The sequence below is a fragment of the Odontesthes bonariensis genome, chromosome 9, assembly GCF_027942865.1.
Source record: "Odontesthes bonariensis isolate fOdoBon6 chromosome 9, fOdoBon6.hap1, whole genome shotgun sequence".
NCBI classification, from domain to species: Eukaryota; Metazoa; Chordata; class Actinopteri; order Atheriniformes; family Atherinopsidae; genus Odontesthes; species Odontesthes bonariensis.
The window spans coordinates 23336240-23359070 of NC_134514.1; the positions used below are offsets into that span (position 1 = coordinate 23336240).

Here is a 22831-nt window from a genome sequence, read left to right on the forward strand (position 1 = left end):
TTTTGCCATATGCGACTGCTCTGCAAAGAATGTTAGGTAGGTGGTGAGTCCACGCAGATGCCACGACAGAGGCTTTCCCAGCAGAACATTGAGCTTAAACAACATGAGCAGTGATAACCCTTTCAATGATTCTGTTGTCATGGCTGATCTGGGTTAAGCATTTTATACAAGCTCCACCTCAACATTAGCCTACCAGTCTTAAGTAAGATGGCTGTAAGATGATACAGTACGTCATTAATCAGTCTGATATGATTTTATTTATATATATGTATATATATATATACATATATATATACACACATATTATCATTGTTTCCCTTGTTTATTTGGCTTAGTGGGAGAGAGGCTGTTACATTTTTAGATTGTTCAAGCATGGTCTACAATAGGCTTGGTTGCAGCAGTTGTAACAGCTTTGTCATACACTGGGACAGCCCAAGAAGAGGGTGTACACGCCTCCCTTATCCCATCAAGGCAGTGTTCTCACTCCTTCCAGACACACAAAAACTGACATTTGACAAGGTAAGACATGCCTTAAGCTTTTTTGCCGGCAATTTATCGCAGGCTCAATTTCTTTACGTCGCTTGTTTGAATTTCTGTCAGTGCGTGTCTCCTCTACGCGTGCGTCGAACCAAGCTGTGTGCGCTTTTTTTTTTTTTTCCTTTTTGAGCATTAGTTTACTCAGTGCCTCTTCGAGGTAAAGCGGCTTTGCGAACGCGCTGCATGTGCTGTCAGCATAGATTTAGTGTTAGCAGAGATCGACTATATCCCTACCTGTTTCACGCATATGCGCCCGCGCACACATGCACACTGCAGCCTGTGCCCGTTGTGTGGGCTGAAGTGCTGTAAAATTAAGCTGGTTTAGATCGGCGTGGCCAAAAAAAAACCCAACATGTGCTTGATAGATGTTATTTACAGTATGAATGTTGCTAAGTCTTATCAGGTCCTATCAAAACTCTAAACTTTAAAATTGACACATGCAGTAAAAACACTGATAAATACAATCAGTAAGTCACTGTTGTTTGATCCTTGAACCCAGCACCAATAAAAATGATAGAGGGCATGGTTGCTACCATCTACTTGTCATAAACATGATTCTTTTCAACACAGCATGTGACACTATATTCATTGATTCATGAGAGCAGGTAGAATCTTCGTATTCTACGCAAAACTTTAAATATCCAGTGGAAGCCCAATTTTTTTGTATGATTCGTAATAATATTCTTAGTATTACATGTGGAAAATGCTAAAGTAAAAAACTAAAATGTGATATTAAATGGATTGAATCCTGTGTTTGATTGTGTTACAGGTAACATATTAATATTATAGATTATTAATTAAATGAATTAAAAACTTGTTTTTGTTCTTTTGTTCCCCCCCCCAAGCTTTTCCATGGCGATAATCTTTCACTATATACATCTAGCTACTTTTTTTGTACTGCTTTTCTTCCTGACTCTATCATTTGCAACGCAAGATGACCTCTTAATCAGTACTACACATGGGAAAATTCAAGGGAAGTTGCTTTCAGTGCCGGGTGGAGAAGTGAGAGCATTTCTAGGAATCCCTTATGGAAAACCACCCCTTGGGAAACTGAGGTTCAGAGCTCCAGAGCCAGTGGAGAGATGGGAGGGTGTGAAAGATTCCACCAAATTCTCAAATTCCTGCTGCCAGATCCTCGATACATTGTATCCAGGTAGGACTCATACAGGTGGACGCAATACATACTGTATATGTACTGAACAATGTAGAATTTCTCCCTTATTTGGTCCTCCCTAATAATTTTTTTTTTTTTGCTGAAACTAATTACTTAGTATTAGTAAAACTGAAGTGCAGATTTTTTTTTTTTTATTTAGCCCAACTAAGCAGTAGAATCTTCCATCTACTGTGTCTCCGGTACCCCTGGCCAGGGGGGCGGATAGTTATATAACTCCATATAACAAAAACTGACACACACAGTGTGTTTGTAGCTGACTGAGTCAGTGCTGTATTGCATTTTCTTGTAAATCTTGGACATAAATCATAAAAAAAAAAAACATATACAGTTTAAGAATGAATAGTAAAAATGTAGTTGTTAAGAGCCAACAGTTCCCCTTCACCCAAGAGGTGGACTTGGGCTAAGCCATGGATGTCTAACTATTAATAGACACAGCCCCCTCTCAGGGATTGTTGGAAACCACCAATGCCTAGCATATGTAAGATGCCTTAACATACTCTAAATCTAGATATGACCACACCAATAGATATGAATATAAGGCAGCGAGGAAGTGTATCTAAGAATAGGACAACAGGTAGAAGCATCTATCAGCTGTTAAAACACAGTTCCAGTCAATCTTTATCGACATCATATTGATATTGTTTCCAGGGTTCCAAGGTACAGAGATGTGGAACCCAAACACACCTCTAAGTGAGGACTGTCTGTACTTAAATGTCTGGTCCCCGGTTTTCAACAAAACCCAGCCCTCACCACATGCTCCTGTCCTTGTTTGGATCTATGGTGGTGGTTTTGTCGGAGGAACATCTTCCCTGGACATTTACCAAGGCCACTTCCTGAGTAAATCTGAGGGTGCTGTTGTAGTGTCAATGAATTACAGGTAAGAAGTTATGTTACTTGAAAATATAAAATATAGAGTCAATATACTCTACAGTTGTCATGACACAAGACTGTAAACCAAGTAATGATCAGCATGGGGATAAATGCTATAAACTGGAACATGTTTCCTGGATGAAAAGAGATCAATTAGATGCATTAAACCTTTTCCCATACTCATTTGAAATTCAATAGAACCTATGCAATTAGGTGAGTAGAAAATGTGTCTTATGCTTAGGGCTGGGCGATAAAACGATAACGATCGAGGAATAATTTGTGAAACATGGTTGATATACTTTCCGATAGATTACATTCGTCCATCTTTTGACAGAAAATACGAATAAGCAATGACTACGAGAGTTGCGCCGCGCTGAACCAATCACGTGGCTGGAATAGAGCCATGCCAGCAGCTAGCCGTGGCATGTTTGTTCGTGCTGCTGCATGCATATAAAAAAAGAAAATGATTGCTAAAGAAACGATGGAAGACACAGCCTAAGGCTTAAGGGATGACATTGTTGATAAGAAGGGCCCGAAAAGTTTGTTGGTCTGGAAGTATTTCGGTTTCTTGAAGTTCGACACGAATGAGTGTGCACTACAAATTATTTCGAGCACATGTTCCAACAAAGATAAGGAATACCACTAATCTTTTTCATCGCCTGAAGCAGCGCCACCCGTTTGTGCACGGAGAATGCAAACTTTTACAAACGCAGCCCGGAACAAGTGCTAATCTTGCCACAATAACAACGCCTGTGCAGCAGCAACAGAAGACCATGCGGCGCTGTATGACAAAAAATTTAAGAGACACTGGGATATTACAAATGCAGTAGTTTATTATATTGCAAAAGACATGCTACCAATAAGTACAGTAGAATATAAGGGGTTCAAGTAGATTCTAAAAGTTTTGGACCCGATATATATTGATATCGAGTGATATAAAAAAATAACTATCGTGATATGACTTTTTCCCATAATGCCCAACCAACTTAATCTATATGCTTGCAGCATCTTTGTCCTTTATTGTGGTCATCAATAACAGAGTGGGAGCTTTTGGATTCCTGTCTCTTCCTGACAATAAGAACATCCGGGGGAATGCAGGCCTGCTGGACCAACGTTTGGCCCTCAAATGGGTAGCCAATAATATTGCTGCATTTGGAGGTGATCCGAAAAAGGTAACATGTTTCTGTCTCTTACCTTTTCTTAAAGTCTATGAGAAAGACAGAAATAAAGCTTTTGAACTTTAATTTGCTGTGGCCAGGTGACTATATTTGGGGAGAGTGCTGGGTCAGCGTCTGTGGGCTTCCACCTGCTCTCTCCAGGCAGCAACAATCTTTTTCACAGGGCTGTGATGCAGAGCGGCTCACCTAATGCACCCTGGGGTACAATCAGCCTCAGTGAGGCCTGGGACAGGTATTGTGTTTGTACAGTTTTAACACAAGTCTTTAACTAAGTAAAGTACCTAAATAACTTCTACATGTATATTTGTATAATTAAGTTTTCTACTGAAGTGTGACTCCAAAGGCTTAATATCTCCATTGCTGAAGAACTCACTTAACATGGAGTTCATCTGCGTAGTGTGTGCGGGACGCAATTGATTTTAATTTCAGAAGTTGCATGTTCTGCTCTCAAGTTACAGCTGGGAAACTGACTTTTCAAATCAAGTAAAAAAAAAACTGTTTTGAAGGCAGGTGCAGTACAGAAGCAGCAGCAGACATGTTGGTGTAGATACAAACACATAGCTGCTATGCACCAGACAACAAAGCAAAGACTGCACGCACAAGATGCTCTCAGTGTGAGCTTGGCCTAAGGTTTTGCACAGAATCTCATTAAAGGTAGTCTTAGCATTGCAATCCTTTTTACGACAGCAGAATTCTATGCTTGACATAACCTTTATTGCATAAAATGAAATAGTGCACAATTGATTTTTAAGAAATGTCTGGAGAAAGGAAAACAAGAAAACCAAACTGGTTACTGTATTTCCTCAAATAAAACCAAGATTCAATCAAAAGCCATGCCTCTTACAATGGCCATGGGTGAAGCTAAAGCAAAAAAACAAATGTTACCGTCTGCTACAGCCTGGGGCTTGCAGGGAGGGAGAGAAGACAGAAAAACAAACCAAAAAAAAAAATCATACTGATCATTACAATGTTCCTATCAAATATTTTGTCTTTACCACTTTTGTCTAATAAATTCAATTAAAAATGACCAGCCTTACCTAGAAAGCCACTTAAACCAACATTTTTACTGCAGTTCACTTGGAAATATTCAAACAGAATTTAAAGAACACATAAAACAATTAATTAGTTGTACTCAACTGAAATATGGTGGTGGAAGCATCATATTTGGTGGAGCTTTTTGGCATCAGGGACAAATATTCTGTTCCTTTTGTCTGTTTCTGATTAATGAATATGACCAAATATACAGACTGGTCCTTAAAGAAAACATTGTTGCAGTTAGCAGATATGGGGTGACACTTATTATGCTTTTCAGCACATTAATGATGGGAAGCACACAGCCAACACAAGTGGCTTGAGGACAACTCTTTCATTATCCTTCCGTAGCCCAAGTTGAACCGTACAGAATATCTGTGAAGAGACCTGAACATAAAGTTCACAAATAACCCTTAGCCAGTCAAGGGACTTGACAGGATTTGCTATGAAGTATAGTGTAAAAGAAAAATCAAAAACCTGTAATTGCTCCCAGAGAAGCTTTTACAAGATGTTGAATTCAGGGTCTGGATGCTTTTAATGAGCATTTCCAGTTTTGGATTAAAAATATAACAGTACAAAATATGCAGTGATAATTCCTAAGACGTTACTTTGGCTCATGGAGCTATTATAGTCACTTACATGGGATAGACCCCAAGTTAGAAATAATTAGGACACCCCCAAAGAATTAGGCTGATTTAACTAGATGTTTAAAATCCTTTATTGAAGCTAAAGCCCTTTTCACACAGTGGTTGTACCTTATCAGCACAATGCAATTGCTAAGATGCTACTTTTCCCTTTTGGTAATTCACACAGACCAAATAGAAGAATCTTAGTGCCCCATTAGTGTGTGCCTATCCACAACAAGAAAGTGCAATGGAATCAAATGAGCAACTACAATGCTGTTGTTTAGGACAGAATCCTCTGTGATGCCAGCTCACCCTTACAGCATATAACTTCACCAAGTTAGTTATCTTGTTTTATCGTCTCCCTGTCACTTAATAATCATACACTGCGTCTTTGCACCTCCTGTACTTTGTTGAGGCTTTTGCTCTACCTCTTTTTTTTTTTACCCCATTTCTTATCATAAGCCCTTATTCCTTCTTTCACAAATTGCCCCACTCTCCTTTGTCATGATCCAGGTCTGAGAGGCTGGCAAAATTACTGGATTGTCCTGCATCCCATCCAGCTCAACTGGAGGCTTGTCTGCAGCAAGCGGATCCAAAACAAATCGCAGCCAAGCAATTTGAGGTCCCCTCACAGCGCTCCCTCTTAGGCTTACCATTTTACCCTGTTGTTGATGGGGACTTCCTTCCAGCTGATGTTGACGTGGGTGTCTATGCGTGTGACTTTTTGTATTTGGTTTGGTTGGCATGGAAATAAGTCAGCTGTAGATAAAAGTGTGCATTTCATACCTTATGTTTAATCAACATTTCCAATATCACACACAGTACGTAAAGGTTTGACATGCAGGCACTGAGAAAAAAGGAACAGCTATCAAGATGTTTGTTTTCTGTTTATAACCAGGTTACTAGCTGTTGCATCTTAATTGCTCTTAGTCATGCTTCCTCACATACATCCTGTTGTGTAATGATTTAAACAATGATTAACCAACAGTAACCTGGTTTCAGCCTATTGTCAATGGCAAACTCACAAAAGAAGTGCAGTATATAGTATTATCTGGCTCATATTGCCATTCTGTACTGTTCCTTTAAGACTCTACTACTTTCTTTCTTTTTTCCTCCTGCAGGTACTGCTAAATCACAGAAATCTTCCTAAAAAGGAGCTGATGATGGGCTTAAATAAAGATGAAGGTACCTACTTTCTAGTTTATGGAGCGCCTGGTTTTAACGCCACTGGTCAGAGTATCATCACCAGAAAGGAGTTCCTGGAAGGTGTTCAGCTGGAAATGGCCAGTGCAAGTGATGTCACGAGAGAGGCGGCCATTTTCCAGTACACTGATTGGACTGATGTGGAAAACGGGATGAAAAATCGTGACCTACTGGGAAGTCTGGTTGGAGACGAACAGTTCGTCTGTCCTGTGGTGGAGTTCGCTCACAAGTGAGGAGCAAGCCTCAGTTTTCAAAAAATGACCTAGACTTTAAAGTTAACAATTAAAGTCATAGAATTGGATTGATTAAGAGGGTTAATTGCCTTCTGAGCGAGCGGGAAAGGTTCAAACAAAGCAGTTTTCCAGTATGACATTGCTATCTGTACAGTATGCAGAAATTTAAAACAAAATCACTCTGTCTAGAAAAAAAAAAATGCAAACATATTTGTGTCTTTTTCAGGTACTCACAACGTGGTGGTAAGACGTTCCTGTATTATTTTGACCACCGGTCATCTGTCAATCCGTGGCCAGAATGGATGGGCGTTATACATGGCTATGAAATAGAATTCGTCTTCGGAATGCCTCTGAATCCATCCCTTGGATACACAAAGAATGAAGTTAACATGACCAAGACGTTTATGAAACACTGGGCCAACTTCGCCCGAACCGGGTATGAGATAATCAGTCTGTGTGAGGACCCCCGTGATACTGTTTATATTCCAAGATTTTAATTTCTTAATTTCAGAAATCCAGGAATTGGTGGAACTACTTGGCCGATGTTCACTGCTGAGCAGGGGGAGTATGTCACCCTGAACTCCAACCCTCCGCAGCTAAATAGGATGATGAGAGCAAGAGAGTGTCAGCTCTGGAACAAAGTTCTGCCTCAAATAGAGAACATCTCAGGTTAGACCTATCTGTTCACGTTTGTTACATGCATGCAGACACATTAGGTCCACTTACACACAAAGATCTCTTTACAGCATCTGTAGTAAGAAGCCTTGTGTCAGCCTCTGCCTTATCTCGCCTTTAAAAGAGATTTTAAATACTTGACTGCTCCCCCTACAAATTGCATGATCTGAGTGGGAAGAGAGGAAGGTCCGCCATCCCACCACTAATCACTTCTTATACATTGGGTGAATAATACTAACACAGCCACAGGTAGATCTTTTTCTGCTGTCATACTTGCTGTCAAAACTTGTGATATAATACATTACTCATATCCGGATTAATTTAGCACACACATTGCAGCTATGGTCCGAAGTTCACTCACACTCATCATGCTCAAGAGTGTCATGGCAACATTGGGCTTTAAGCTGTTTCCTTGAAATATTCTTTTACTGATCAAAAAATAAATAAAAATACACAACATAAATTATTGATGTAGAGCAAGAGAGAAAAAATATATATATTTACAAGTTTTAGTTTAATTGTGGGTGCTGAAAGTTCCAAGTGTTCTTTAAGATGGCAAGGCCCCCTGTTCCTTAACCCGACTGACTGCAGCTGTTTCCTCTATCTGCTGACATGAAAAGGTTTGTTTGACAGTTCTCATGGAATTGATCAGCAGAGATCAATTCAAGAGCCTAATCTTAACCCTAATTAAAACACAAATTTTGTTGGAAGTTTTCAAATATTAAAGCTGGATGAGCCCCCATGAGCTGTCACCTCACCGTGGTGGGGGGGGTTTGCGCGCCCCAATGAGTCTGGGAGCTATGTTGCCCGGGGCTTTAATCCCCTGGTAGGGTCACCCAAGGCAAACAGATCCTAGATGAGGGACCAGACAAAGAACAGCTCACAAAAACCCCCTATGATGTACAATATTGTTGGACAACGCGTTCCTTCGCCCGGACGCAGGTCACTGGGGCCTCCCCTGGAGCCAGGACCAGGGGTGGGGCCCGTCGGCGAGCGCCTGGTGGCCGGGTCTGTGCCCGTGGCGCTCGGTCGGGCACACCCCGAAGAAATGACGTGGGTCCCCCTTTCGACAGGCTCACCACCTGTGGGAGGGGCCAAGGGGGTTGGGTGCAATGTGAGCTGGGTTGCAGCCGAAGGCGGAGATCTTGGCGGTCTGATCCTTGGCTACCGAAGCTGGCTCTTGGGACGTGGAACGTCACCTCGATGCTGGGGATGGAGCCTGAGCTGGTGCGCGAGGCTGAGCGGTTCCGGCTAGATATAGTCAGACTCACCTCGACGAATGGCTTGGGCTCCGGAACCAGCCTACTCGAGAGGGGTTGGACTCTCTTCCACTCTGGAGTTGCCCGTGGTGAGAGGCGTAAAGCAGGTGTGGGCATACTTATTGCCCCCCGGCTGTGCGCCTGTACATTGGGGTTTACCCCAATGGACGAGAGGGTAGCCTCCCTCCGCCTTAGGGTGGGGGGACGGGTCCTGACTGTTGTTTGTGCTTATGCACAGCAGTTCAGAGTACCCATACTTTTTGGAGTCCCTGGAGGAGGCACTGGAGAATGCTCCTCCAGGAGACTCCCTCGTCCTGCTGGGGGACTTCAATGCTCACGTGGGCAATGACAGTGAGACCTGGAAGGGCGTGATTGGGAGGAACGGCCCCCCTGATCCCCGAATAAGAGTGGTGTTTTGTTATTGGACTTCTGTGCTCGTCACGGACTGTCCATAACGAACACCATGTTCAGCTATAAGGGTGTCCATATGTGCACTTGGCACCAGAACACCCTAGGCCGCAGCTCGGTGATCGACTTTGTAGTTGTATCGTCTGACTTGCGGCCGTATGTCCTGGACACTCGGGTGAAGAGAGGGGCGGAGCTGTCAACTGATCACCACCTGGTGGTGAGTTGGCTCCGCTGGTGGGGGAGGAAGCCGGTCAGACCTGGCAGGCCCAAACGTATTGTGAGTGTCTGCTGGGAACTGCTGGAGGGGGCATGGGAGTTCGCCCAACATGTGTTTTGTGGACTTGGAGAAGGCGTTCGACCGTGTCCCTCGGGGACTCTTGTGGGGGGTGCTCCGGTAGTATGGAGTGCCGGACTCCTTGATATGGGCTGTTCGGTCTCTGTATGACCGGTGTCAGAGTTTGGTCCGTATTGCCGGCAGTAAGTCGGACATGTTTTCTGTGAGGGTCGGACTCCGTCAGGGCTGCCCTTTGTCACTTCTGTTCATAATTTTTATGGAGAGAATTTCTAGGCGCAGCCAGGGAGTTGAGGGGGTCCGTTTTTGCGACCTCAGAATCGGGTCTCTGCTTTTTGCGGACGATGTGGTTCTGTTGGCGTCGTCGGGCCGTGATTTTCAGCTCTCACTTGAGTGGTTCGCAGCTGAGTGTGAAGCAGCTGGGATGAGAATCAGCACCTCCAAATCTGAGACCATGGTCCTCGGCCGGAAAAGGGTGGAATGCCCTCTCCAGGTCGGGAATGAGATCCTTCCCCAAGTGGAGGATCAAGTATCACGGGGTCTTGTTCACGAGTGAGGGACGAATGGAGCAGGAGATTGACAGGCGGATTGGTGCGGCGTCTGCAGTGATGCGGGCTCTGCACCGGCCCGTCGTGGTGAAGGAGCTGAGCCAGAAGGCGAAGCTCTCGATTTACCGGTCAATCTATGTTCCTACCCTCACCTATGGTCACGAGCTGTGGGTAGTGACTTAAAGAATGAGATCGCGAATACAAGGTGCCAAAATAAGTTTCTTCCGCAGGGTGTCTGGGCTCTCCCTTAGAGATAGGGTGAGAAGCTCGGTCATCCGGGAGGGGCTCGGAGTAGAACCGCTGCTCCTCCGCATCGAGACGAGTCAGATGAGGTGGCTCGGGCATCTGGTTAGGATGCCTCCTGGACGCCTCCCTGGTGAGGTGTTCCGGGCCCGTCCCACTGGGAGGAGGCCCCGGGGAAGACCCAGGACACGTTGGAGAGACTATGTTTCTCGGCTGGCCTGGGAACGCCTCGGGGTCCCTCCAGAAGAGCTGGAGGAAGTGGCCGGGGATAGGGACTTCTGGGTTTCTCTGCTTAAGTTGCTGCCCCCGCGACCCGACCCCCGGAGAAGCGGAAGATGATGGATGGATGGATGGAAAGCTGGAGCAGCTTGCAAAGACTCGTTCCACCAAGTATTAGATGTGGTATATATGTATTTTGCACCCTGTTTTGATTTCAGAAAACCCAAAATAAAATAAAGCATTTTCTGTCAAATGTCGCTTTTCCACTAGCTCGGCACGGCTCGCCATGGCTCGGTTTGGTTGTGTTACCATTACAAACGAGTATACTTCGTGCCTCCTCGACGTGGGCGGGGTCGTAGTAACAGGGCTGCGCGTGTTGCTGCTCACCCTGTGGCTTTTTGTCGCACAGAAGGCAAGAGAAGAGAGCCAGAGAAGACTCCTGGCCGCCAGACAAAACAGTATTGAAAAGTACCGGAGAGTTTTGTTACGAGCTTCAAAAAGACGTTTGGAGGTAAGCTAACGGTTCCTGACGCTAACTTTTATTATCCGCGTAATGATGCTTCCAGTGACGACACTCATCGCCCAATCAGTGGAAGGCATTGGACTGACGTCACGTTTTAGTAACGCTTCGGCCCGCTTGGAACCAGGGCTGAGGTGATACGGAAAATCATCCCGGTTGCAGGTACGGTGTGCTAGTGGAAACACGCAATAGCGCGCCTAGCCAAGCCGAAGCGAGCTAGTGGAAAAACGCCAAAAGATGCATGTTGTACAGTCATTTTGCCCCTGTAAAAGAACAGGGTCAAAGAAACTAGAATAGAATCGGATTTTACTGGATTTGTACACAAGCCCACTGTAAAGTTGAATGATTTTTTTGGTGATAATTTGCTTCATACAGTAACATTCTCTTTATCCCGTTGTTCTTTTTCTGTTTCCACAGATGAGCTGCAGTCTTGTCTGAATGCAAGTGGGATAATTCTCCACTATAATGATTTAATCCTCCTTTTGTTATTGGTTATAAGTTTAACCTGTTGACTGAGTGAAGAGGCCTGTCCTCTGTTGAGCTCAGCTGCTTATGTAAGAGTCGTCAGCTGTATGTTCAATTGACAAAAGATATTGTAATATTTTGTGTTCAATTTTGAAGGCACCAGTAAAGTGCAACACTCAAGCTTATAGTGACTAGTATTTACATGGGAATGTTATTTGTGATCACAAGGTTCAAAATTAGCATGTAGCATTGATTAAAACCATTAAGTTAACAAATTTAACATTAATGTTTCTCCTCTAAATGTGAGCTTATCAGTAAGGCTTGTAGCTAGTGTAAATTTGCATGTTTGGATAGACTCATATTGGAAAAAGAAGACAGAATTACTGTATATCAATACTGTATAATGCTCTGGACTCGTAGCATTCAAACGTTGCAACTTGCTGACACAAATTCATCTTGAATTTATATGTAAAATCAACAGCTACATAAAGGCTATACTCGCTTCTTTGCTTTGTGAAAGAGAATTTTCATCTAATTTTAATATGATTCTTTTTTTTAGATGTGTTTTTAGAAATATTAATCAGACCATGTAATAAAAAAATTGATGTTGATATATGTTTGTAAAGAATTGTGGTGTTAAAAAAAAAATTGATGTTTAACTATCATGTTGTTTCACTGATTTTTCCTCTGTCCGACACAACAGGAAATAACTTGTTCTGTCTCTGTTTTGCACATTATTTCTAAATTTTGAGAACAAATATGTTATTCTAACAATTCATAATGTATCTAAAATTGACAAGAACAATCAGATTTTAAAATACATACTGTAGTCTAACTGGAGGTGCATGGTCAGCAATATGTGGGACTTTTTTGTCTTTCTCTTTATAGCCTTCTTCATCTCTTTTTTTTTTAAAGTTTATTTGAGTCACTGGTTCTGATGTTGCTGCCCACAAAAGTTGTCTTCAAAACACTTTGCACTCTCTACCACTGACTTATAGAAGATTTGCAACATGTTGATGCAGACACTGATGGACCTAAGTTTCCGTAGGAAGCCTGCGCTCTCCTTTCTCGAAAACGGCTTCAGTGTTACATTTCCAGTCCAGTCTTCTGTCCAGGTAAACGTGTCTGTATTCCTCAACCACCTTCACATCTTCTCCTAGGATGGAGATAGTTGTTGGCTTATTCCTGGTCTTCCTAAAATCCACAATCATCTCTTTCTGTTACTCTTCATGTTCAAAATGAGGTGATTATTCCTCCACTATGCTGCAACGTGGTCTGCCAGTTACCTGTATTCAGCCTCATTATTCCTTATAGACAGTCAGTCTCCTGCTAGGTTTTTTTTTTCCAGATGTTTTCTCGAGGAAAGCTCAAAGATGATGGGAAACAAATCATCTGCGGTGTCAGGTTAGAAAAATACATGCTGATTTTGAATGAATGCCACCACCATATTTAGAATCAACCAATCAATCAATAAATACATTGGTACAAGTAGAGAAGAGACATAACGATTAAGGTAAGATTGATTACTGGGGTTTTGAAAGCAGATATTAGTAGTATTAGAGTCCAGATATAGGAGCTGAAACTGGAATTCCTTTCAGGAATGAACACCTATAAAAAGCAAAACATCCACTTGTCAGTTTGTCATGTCAGACATACAAACTATTAACAAACAGCATTCTATAAAAGTAATAGTTTTGAACTGGAGGAGAAACGTCGTATGGCACTATGTTTTTTCTCCTTGTTTAATTTTATATTGATTTTAATTCTGTATTATGTGTATCTCAGTAGGAGATAAAAAAAAATTAGATGTGTATATATATATATATATATATATATATATATACACAAATATGCACTCCACCAAACAATTTTACATATGCCATCGGGATCTCCTACATGAAGTTTTACTCTTATCATCAGAAGTGTTACAGAATACAGTGATCTGTATTATTGTTTCTTATTCAGTCATTGAAGCCAGCAATGTGATAATGAACAGTGTTGCCAAGCAAAGGTCAGTCTCTTGATTCAAAAGCTGAATGCAATGTTGGAGAAAAGTTAACTGGTTTGATAGAATGACCCTGAATTCTTTTTAAAATCCTCTGGAGCAAAGGTTCTTATACTTTGAGGTTCTCTGCAGTGTGTGCTTCTATGGGCATTTAAATTTTTTGAGTTTATAGACTTTCGTGAGACTAACATGTTTAGGTTTTGCCCATACAAGTTACAATTTGGGCTTTCGGGTAAAATCTACTTGATAAATATTAAGTCATTGTTTTTGTTAGAATAAGTTTGCGGTTTTATATCGACTCACTGCAACCATGCAAGTGATCACATCAAATATATAATGGGTGGGTTCACATCAGAAATGAGCAAAATCTCGGAAATGTGAAACGCTTAGAAGCTAATCACTTTTTGATAATTGAAACAGAGATGGATTTATTTGGATAAAAAAATAAATAAATAGATATACTTACCTCTTGAAGTGGTTGGTTTCCCCTGAGATGCACGACATCCTGCCAGGCTCCTATTTATATTTTGTTTGTGGCAGACACACAACATTTCAAACCAATTAGCATTGTTACTTGTAATAATACTAGTGACAAAAAGAAAAATCTGCACTTTTGCATTTTGGCTCCATGTGGCCACATAGAAGAAAAGGTGCCAAAGAAGGGAAAAAAAAAAAAAAAACTCAACATGGAAAAAGAGAGAGGGAGTTTATCGGAAGACCAATCAATAATCAGTGGAAACGCAGTCTCAGCAGCAATCAGTGGATGTAAATTGTGCCATTGTACCATGAACCAGAGCTGTGCTATCTTTCCTAAAATGAGATAATCTCAGCTCTGAGAAAGAGGCTGGCACATGAGTCAGACTTGGCTTTGTGGGTTTGTGTAAAGACCAATGGAGTTTTCTTTTGATCAAAACTCAGTGGAAAGGACATACTGTCAGCCTCTGCAAAAGGTTGCTATTCAGCACAGATAAACTTAGCTTAGGATCAGAAAAGAAAACTTTAGAAATACATTAAGAGCAGATTCTTTGGTCAGATTAAACTAAGATACATTTGCTCAACTCAGATGGTGTCCACTGTATTTGAAATGAACCTGGCCGGAACAAATGCAGCGAATGCATTGTCACAGTAGTGAAGCACGGTAGTGGGAGTGCTTTGCTTAGTGTGGGAGTCACAAAAAACAAATGACATGTAGATGGCAGCACAAATGTCTATGGTTTTAAAATACTGGCCGACAAGATGAGGTCCTGTCTCTGGAAGTGGTAAATCCAGTATTTTATCAGTACAGACCACACTGCCAAAATACACACAAGTCTTTTTTGATTTGTTGCATTTGTATGTTGCATTTGTATGTGAGTTATAGTCTGTGAAGTATATATGGAATGCAAGGTCATTCAGATTATTTTCCCTCATATCTTACGCTGGCAAGGCTGCTCAATTTCTCCATTGATAAAATAAATTCACAACTCTACAACAGAAAAAATCATAAAAATTCATGTAGAATATGGCATATACTTTGTTGTCTACAGTAGTAGATCAACCCTCATCTTACTTTGAAGCTCCCAGATCAAGGAAGTGACGTCGACGCAGCTTTAGCAGCAGAGAAGCTATTAGGCTTGTGTTGATAATAATAAACTCCTGGACTATGTACAAACTTCCAAATGCATCGTTTTGTGAGTACAGACCATATTTGTACTACTGTAGAAGTTTGGTGTCATGGCATGTGATTTTAGTGTGGTAATTTTGGATATACTGCCAGGGTCCATTAGCGCTTGTACTAAGCTATTCGGGATAACTCAGTAACTCAGCTGATGTTCAGCCAATATCGGAAAAACTTCGGTAAAGTATACAAAGTTTTTTACATGGAAAAGTAGAAAATGTTTTTTTTCCCCTAGCTACAAGCGCTTTCATGTGACTTCAACACCGGGCAAGACGAAGTCTAGGCCACCTATAGGGGGAGGGGGAGGAAGGTGGGCATTTTTACGACAGTGTAGAATTTCAGGTTGCCCAGTAGAGATCGCTATACTGTCGATAACCAATCCTACCTTGTATCCCTTTAAGATAACGGAATTTCCTGCGTCGCCTTTGACCATAAAACTTTAGATGTAGCATGTTCATTTTCTGAGTGGTTCCACTCTAAAATACCAACAGTGCAGGTTAAGAAGGGCTGACATGAAGAGTGTGGCACACCCTCCCATATCAGACATTGCTGAATAAAAAGATAGTAGCCAGTGCATGTATTGTTGTAATGTTTTAAATACTTGAACGCAGTTTTTCTAGAGAAGATAATTGTTTTGTATATGGGAGTATCGTCTATTGACTCTTTTGGGCTTTCACATGCGCGAGCGTACAACTAACCGGTGAGTTACATGCTGTTTATAAAGTTGTTTTGTAACGTCCCCATGCCAGTAATGTGAGAACCATGCATATGGACTTTATTGTCGGATGGTTTATAAAGTGGTGTGACGTTTCTGCAGTGTGCACGTTGTTGTTTTACGTGGAAGGGTTGGCGCTTGCCCCTAGCCACCACGTATTAGCCTCACATGACAGGCTGAGCGAACAGCGCGATCTCCACACAGGGAGCGCAGATTTGCACCTGTCTGTGTCCTACTATCAGTATTTGACAACCTCTAGCAATGGAAATGCGCTTCAAATGCCCCGGAGTTCTCATTTAAGTCTCCTGAGCTCAGCTCCAACCTCCTCTATAGTTAGACACAGAGGTTGTAGCGGAGGGATGGCGACAGGAGTGATGTTGCTATCAACCATTGAGATGGGGGTGGGGGTGCAGCTGGACCGAGGAGGCCAGGCGGTGGGAGCAGCCACAGATGTGGAGATGCAGCTGGGCTCTGGATGCCTGGTGGTGGAAGCTGCCGCAGAGGTGGAGGTGTGGCTGGGTTCAGAATGCCTGGCAGTGGAAGCTGCCGCTGAGGTGGATGTGCAGCTGGGCTCTGGATGCCTGGTGGTGGAAGCTGCCGCAGAGGTGGAGGTGCCGCTGGGCTGATGAGGCCAGGCGGTGGGAGCTGCCGCACAGATGGAGGTGTGGCTGGGTTCAGAAGGCCTGGCAGTGGAAGCTGCCGGAGAGGTGGAGGTGCAGCTGGGCTCAGGATGCCTGGTGGTGGAAGCTGCCACACAGGTGGAGGTGTAGCTTGGCTCAGGAGACCAGGCGGTGGAAGTTGCTGCAGAGGTGGAGGTACAACTGGACAGAAGAAGCTTATTGGTGACAGCAGAGGTAGAGGTGCAGTCAGGCGGAGGAGGAGGCTTGGCGATGCAGGTTGCCATTGAGGTGGAAGTACAGCAGGGCAGTGGAAGCAGTATAGAGGAAGCAGCTGTAGTGGTGGGGGAGGAGGGAGCAGCAGCAGAGGTGGGAAAAGCCACACTGTCAAACCTGTTGTAATAATGGTTGAAAGTATTGGCTCTGTCCACATCACCTTCCACAGACTGAGAGTTCTTCAGTCTGTATCCAGTGATGGTCCTCATGCCCCTCCACACCTCCTTGGTGTTATTGTTCTCCAGCTGTCTCTCCACCTTTTTCTTGTACTCCACCTTAACTCGACGTAATGTCTTTTTAAGCTCCTGTTGTACACTCCTCCGCCTTTCTCTATCCCCATTCTGGAACGCCCTCTTTTTCTGGTTCAGGAGGTCTTTGATGTCACTGATGATCCATGGTTTGTTATTTGGATAGCACCTTACAGTCCTGACTGGAATCACAGTGTCCTACACAAGTTAATGTAGTCTGTGATGGTGCTGACCCTCCTGTCCATGTCAATGTCCATTTCATCTTCCTCCAGCAGTACAGCCCAGTCTGTGACATCAAAGCAGTCTCTCAATGCATCACTCGCCTCTGGTGACCACTTCCTGAAAGGTCTGGTAGCAACAGGAAGTCTTTGTACACACTGTCTCTATGTGGGTTGTAGATAGACCATGCTGTGATCAGATCTACCCAGTGGTGGAAGAGACACTGCCCTGTAAGCCTCCTTCACGTTAGCATAGAACAGATCTAATGCCTTTTCTCCACGTGTTGGACAGTCCACATACTGTACAAAGCCAGTCAGGCAGGAGGATAGAGAGACGTGGTTGAAATCTCCTGTGATTGCAATGAATGCCTCAGGATGCTGGGTCTGTATCCTAGCAACGGCGTCATGGATGACGTCACACGCCGTTACAGGTGCCGCCCTCAGTGGAATGTAGACAACGATGATGTATGGGAACTCTCTGGGCACATAAAATGCATGGAAACCAACTGACAGCAGTTCGATGTCTGGATAACAAACCCTCTCCTTAACAGTCACATTGCGGGGATTTACCCACCTCTGATTAAAGAACAGTATAACACCCCCGCCTTTCCGCTTACCGCCGTTCGTACTCAGGTCTCGATCCGCTCGTATGGCTGTGAAGCCGGGGATGTCCACACATGAGTCTGGTGTGTTGTTGTTCAGCCAGGACTCAGACAGAGAGATCAAACTGCTCTCCTTATACAGCCGTTGGTTCTGCACAAGCGCCTCTAACTCATCACACTCATTTGGTTGCGAGTTAGCGTTTCCCATGATCACCGAGGGCAGAAAAGGTTTGTACCTCCACCTCCTGTTGTGCCTCTTTGCCTTTAGTTTCACTCCAGCTCTGCATCCATGGTACAGCTTTTTAAGCTCGGTCTGAATTGGATGTTTAATTCCGCGTCCAATCCTTGACAGTGCCAACAGTTCTTCTCTTGTGTACACTGCTTTAGTAGTAGTGCACATTGTAAAAAAAATTAATTAAAACAAAAAAGCAGATCAATAAAAACTAACTAAAAATGTTTAGATAGAAACAAAAAATGAAAAATGACAAATAATCATATAAACGATGAGAAAAATCGAGAGCTACACAGATTGCCGATAAGGTCGGCGCATAGCAACCATATTGCATGAAGATAAGAAATGAGGTTCTGCATATGGGACATTGACTACAAAACACAACCAAAATGATAATGAAATCTATATAAAAAACTTTAAGGAAATAGTTGGAGGTGTAGTGGTTATTTCTAATTTTGTGCAACATCTTCACTACGCGATGACAGTGTGATGCAGCTATGTCATGACCACAGGGACAGGTGGGAATAAACAAAAGCACAGTCAGGTGGTTATTCTTTCCGTAAATTGACTCATCAAGAGGTAATGACCTAGTTTTATCTTTGGCTGCATGTGTTCTATAGTTCACTGATTTGCTGTGTGCCATTAGGAGGGTGATCGAGTCTATGGGCCTCTTTAGATTACGACAGAGGCTGTAGTGTGTCCTTCCAAGTCACAGAATATCATGGAGGAGGGAAAGAAAAGTTAATGGTTGGTCACAAATTAATGCAGATATGTTTGATACTTCACAGTCTGGTGCTGCAAACCCCTATGATGTGAAAATGGTGTGAGGGCTTCTGGTGAATGTGAGAAAGGTGGTGACCAAAGCCTCAAAAGCACCTGTCGTTCCTCACGAATAGGTGGCTTTTCCACGCCTGCTAAAGCACAACCGAGTCCCGGGTGTTTTCACAAGTTTCAACAGTTTCCCTGACATATTTTATCATTTGGAAAGGAGCAGAATGCCGTCAAGGAAGATGGCATGACGTGCAGCCAGTCGGACAGATGAAGATATGCTACTGATCCAGGAGGTCATCAAATGGATGTCCCGCCTAAAAGTGGCAACCACACTCTTTTATAGAGAAAGGGAAAAAAAAATATGATAATAAAATAACTCACCATATCAGTGATCTCTCAAATCCAGGGCAAACTGCTGAAGCATTTCTGGCCAGATGAGAGCAATATACAGTTTTTTTCTGATAGGACTTTGATGGTTACACATTACCTCTTCAACTAAACCTCAGCACTTGATTCATATTTTGATTATCTCGCTGTCCTGAACAACAGTGACAGACAGTGCATCATACTTAAAGCTGCAGTCTGCAACTCTTTTTCAAGCATAATGCCTGGAACTGTCTGGGGATTCTGAAAGTAGTACATTAAATACCCCAATACAAAAAAAAAAAAGAGTTCTCTAGGTCCCGCTAGGTCCCTCCAAAGCCAGCAGGTTTGTTTACAAAATTGCAGACCGGACCGGTAAAAGGTAACCAATCAGGTTACGACCTGGGCTCTGCTGCCTGTCAATCACCGATTGTGCACGCGCAATACAAGGTAGGCTCGTCCCCACGCTTATTTATCTAGACTATTGAACTTCATTACGGGCTAGTCTACTTACTGTGTCTTCTATGATCGCAAATGACAGGTGAGTTGATGAATGAGGAGTCGTGTACGCGAATCTGGCGTGCACGTAGACGTGCACGAGTTCTCATGTGTTTTGATGGGGCGGGACAGGAAGTTGAATAACTTTTCATTTTTCGGTTAAAAAATAAGCATTTCTTGCATTTTGCGACTACGGAGGTCACCGTTTTCAACTTCAAGCGTTATGATAGATCATGTAAACTCTTAAAATGCCAAAAATTAGGACTTTACGTATGACAACAACAAATCCTGCAGACTGCAGCTTTGAGAAGATAACAGCAATTTTTATCTTAAAGTAAAGCTATTATATTTTTCTTCAACAACAAATGTATGTATGTATGTCTAAAAATATATCTAATTTCACAGACATCTATGATTTTAGCTATTCATACTGTAAGTTAGAAACAGCTTGGATCAGGTTTCCCCTAGTTGACAGCCTCAACATTCATCAAATTATCTCAATCTTTCATAATGAAGCTTTATCTCCATCAAGAATTTTGTCAGAAAATACAGGGATGTCCATGATTGGCATGTCCGTGTAAAGCAGAGCTCAACTGAATAATCCTATAATAAGGGACATTTCAGACAACCCCAGGAGTTAACCAAAAAATGCTATTTAACACTGTGGCAAAGTGGGAATGAATCTGACCTCGGCTGTCAGTTGAGACGCAGACACCCATCATTCAAATGAGACAGGTGATTAGGGAGAGGACAAATTCCGACAGCCATCGAGAAACTGAGAAGGAAAGAAGGAGGCTGCAGTGATGGGAGAGAAAAAAAATGATGGCGGGTAATGAAGAGGATACAACAGCAACAGGGGGTGGGTTCAGATACTCAAGGGGAGAAAAAGGACTGAGGGAGAACTGGGAGCTGTTGGTAAGGATAGAGAAAGAAACTCCAAGAGATAAAGAGAGGGAGGATGAGTTGTTTTCATGCAGACCAAGAAAAATATACACAAACGTTTGGAAAGTGATAGAAGATGAGAAGAAATGTGATAAAGGGACACACAGTGAGGGTAATGGAAGACTGAAGAGTTTCAAAATGAGAAGGGATTTGGTGACACTGAATGATACAAGAAACGGCAGCCGGCTTTCATCAGGCTACTGATGAGTTGAGGCGAAGAAATATAATAGCATCATTCCATGGAAATTGAAAAAGGGCCTGGAAATGTCTTTTGGAAATCATTTTTTAGGCACACTGTAAGGTTTATCGCCGGGTACGGGGATAATTTTTGGAGCAGAAGAGCAAAAATAAATACAACCTTGTCTGAAAGTGCAAGACAAACATTAAAAATTTGCCCAATTTCAACTTTTCCCTTACCACTGTCCTCCTTGTCTTCTCACACTTATTTACCTTACAAAGAGCAATATTTTAGTTATGGGATGTACTGTACTCTCAGACAGTATAATCCTATCAAAGTTTGTGGATCTTCAGCTAGCTCTAAGGAGCTAGTCTGTTATGAATGTTTTGTTTGAAGAACTTGGGTCGAACATGTCTGTCGTTCAATATTAATATTAACATGATATCCATTTCTATATTTTGGGGATTTTAGACAAATTGGTGAAATCTTGCTGATTGTGCTGAATTGACAACAGATTTAAAGTAAAAAAAAAAGTCTTTTTGTGCTTAATTTTTTTTTTGTAAACTTTGACCCCTTTTTTTCAGTCCATGTTTTTATGCAACACATATGCATGGTGATAAATCTGTACTGCGTGTGGTCAGATTGGTTTTAATCGACAATGCCTGATGTTTTTAAGGCATTGGCTAAAAATAATCGTCTTTAACTACTTTACCTCAGAATTCCAAAGTACTTAACATTTTACATTTTAACAGAAAATGAATCAACTTTGGTTCCTGTTGCACTTTATTGTGACAAAGCAGCATCACAATAGGCCTCCTGTTTTTATACACAATAATAACAATTAACCAGACATGCAGTCTGCATCACCAGCATATTTTAGCCTTGTACTTAGGAACAATTATGCTGCTGGGATTATATTAATCCCTCTGACCTTGTAAATTTTGAAATTGTTATGGCTTTCTTTTAATAAGCTGACAGTCACGAATGGGATAATAACGACTCTACAAAACTGGTATGTGTGAAATTCAGATTTTTACACATTATATGGCACTGATAATCTGTCCTTGCAGATAACGTTGACACAAAATGTTGCACATGGTCTGAATTGTGGCTTCACTATAGAACCCAAAATTAGTTCCCAGAGAGCTTTTTACTCTCACTTGTTGCATGTGCGGTGATGCCGTGGGTGGAGGACAAACCAAATGATGTGACAAAAGCACGATTAGAGGCTTTACAATGTTAAAGCCCATTAATCCACAGAGCAAATTACTGCTCAAATCTCAGCTGATCACATGTGCACATCTAAAATATATTTTTTTTCAAAATGCAGGAAAACAGTGTATGAGTGCTTTTTGTAATTTCTGTCTTTTCAAAATCCATCTCTTTGACAGGAAGTTGGCTTTCTCCTCTTCTTCCCGAAGCTTTGATGAGGACAGTGGTGCAGCCTGTGTCACTGAGGGTTAAGGAGAGATGTACAGAGTGATAAAGATGACAAGGAAGCATCCAGGGAGGAGCTGTCATTATCTGTTGTCACTGAATGACAAGTGAAAGAGAAGAGGGAATTAATCATCATATACATAATGAAGTGGTGAATAATGCAGTAAAGGCATCAGTGTGATGGCTGTTTGAGGTCAACTTAGATTTCCCGTGCAGATTATTTTTTTGTAACAGGCTACGTAATTGTTTGTGAAAATTCTTTAAAAGTGTAAAGTCCTAATGACCTGCAGCTGACTTCAGAAAATATGAGACAGGGATGTTTAGTTTGTTAAAGAATTACATATCAATAAATGCTAAATATGAGGAAAATACAATAAAAGTTATACGTAATTTTGTACTTTATATCTGTTATGGAGTGAAAAGAGCAGACAATGACTAAGAGAAGGCAGTACACAGTGAACAAGACAGAAAAAAATAACTTACTATCTGAAAGTGTTTATGAAATTTGTTTGATGTTTTAGGACTATGCTCTAAAAAGATTTTCAGCAATATAGTGTGACAAAATTGCATAAAGCCAGGATTCAATGTTC

The 22831-nt window shown here is 42.1% G+C and overlaps 1 protein-coding gene across 1 annotated transcript; it reads left to right on the forward strand.

The window, feature by feature from the left end:
- The first annotated feature begins 411 nt into the window (after window positions 1–411).
- Window positions 412–12147, forward strand: LOC142388447 (cholinesterase-like). Its single transcript, XM_075473693.1, has 10 exons — window positions 412–519; window positions 1383–1690; window positions 2360–2588; window positions 3621–3753; window positions 3840–3991; window positions 5931–6117; window positions 6539–6849; window positions 7080–7289; window positions 7365–7522; window positions 11435–12147. The coding sequence occupies exons 2-10, from the start codon at window positions 1390–1392 to the stop codon at window positions 11527–11529; spliced, it is 1776 nt and encodes a 591-aa protein (XP_075329808.1). The 5' UTR covers window positions 412–519; window positions 1383–1389; the 3' UTR covers window positions 11530–12147.
- The last annotated feature ends 10684 nt before the right edge of the window (window positions 12148–22831 follow it).

Bases quoted from the DNA above. Each gene is read 5' to 3' on its own strand.
- LOC142388447 (XM_075473693.1), top strand. From the start codon at position 1,390: ATGGCGATAATCTTTCACTATATACATCTAGCTACTTTTTTTGTACTG. The intron at 3,754-3,839 runs GTAACATGTTTC...TGCTGTGGCCAG, and splicing joins TTGGAGGTGATCCGAAAAAG to GTGACTATATTTGGGGAGAG. The intron at 6,118-6,538 runs GTGGGTGTCTAT...TTCCTCCTGCAG, and splicing joins TCCTTCCAGCTGATGTTGAC to GTACTGCTAAATCACAGAAA.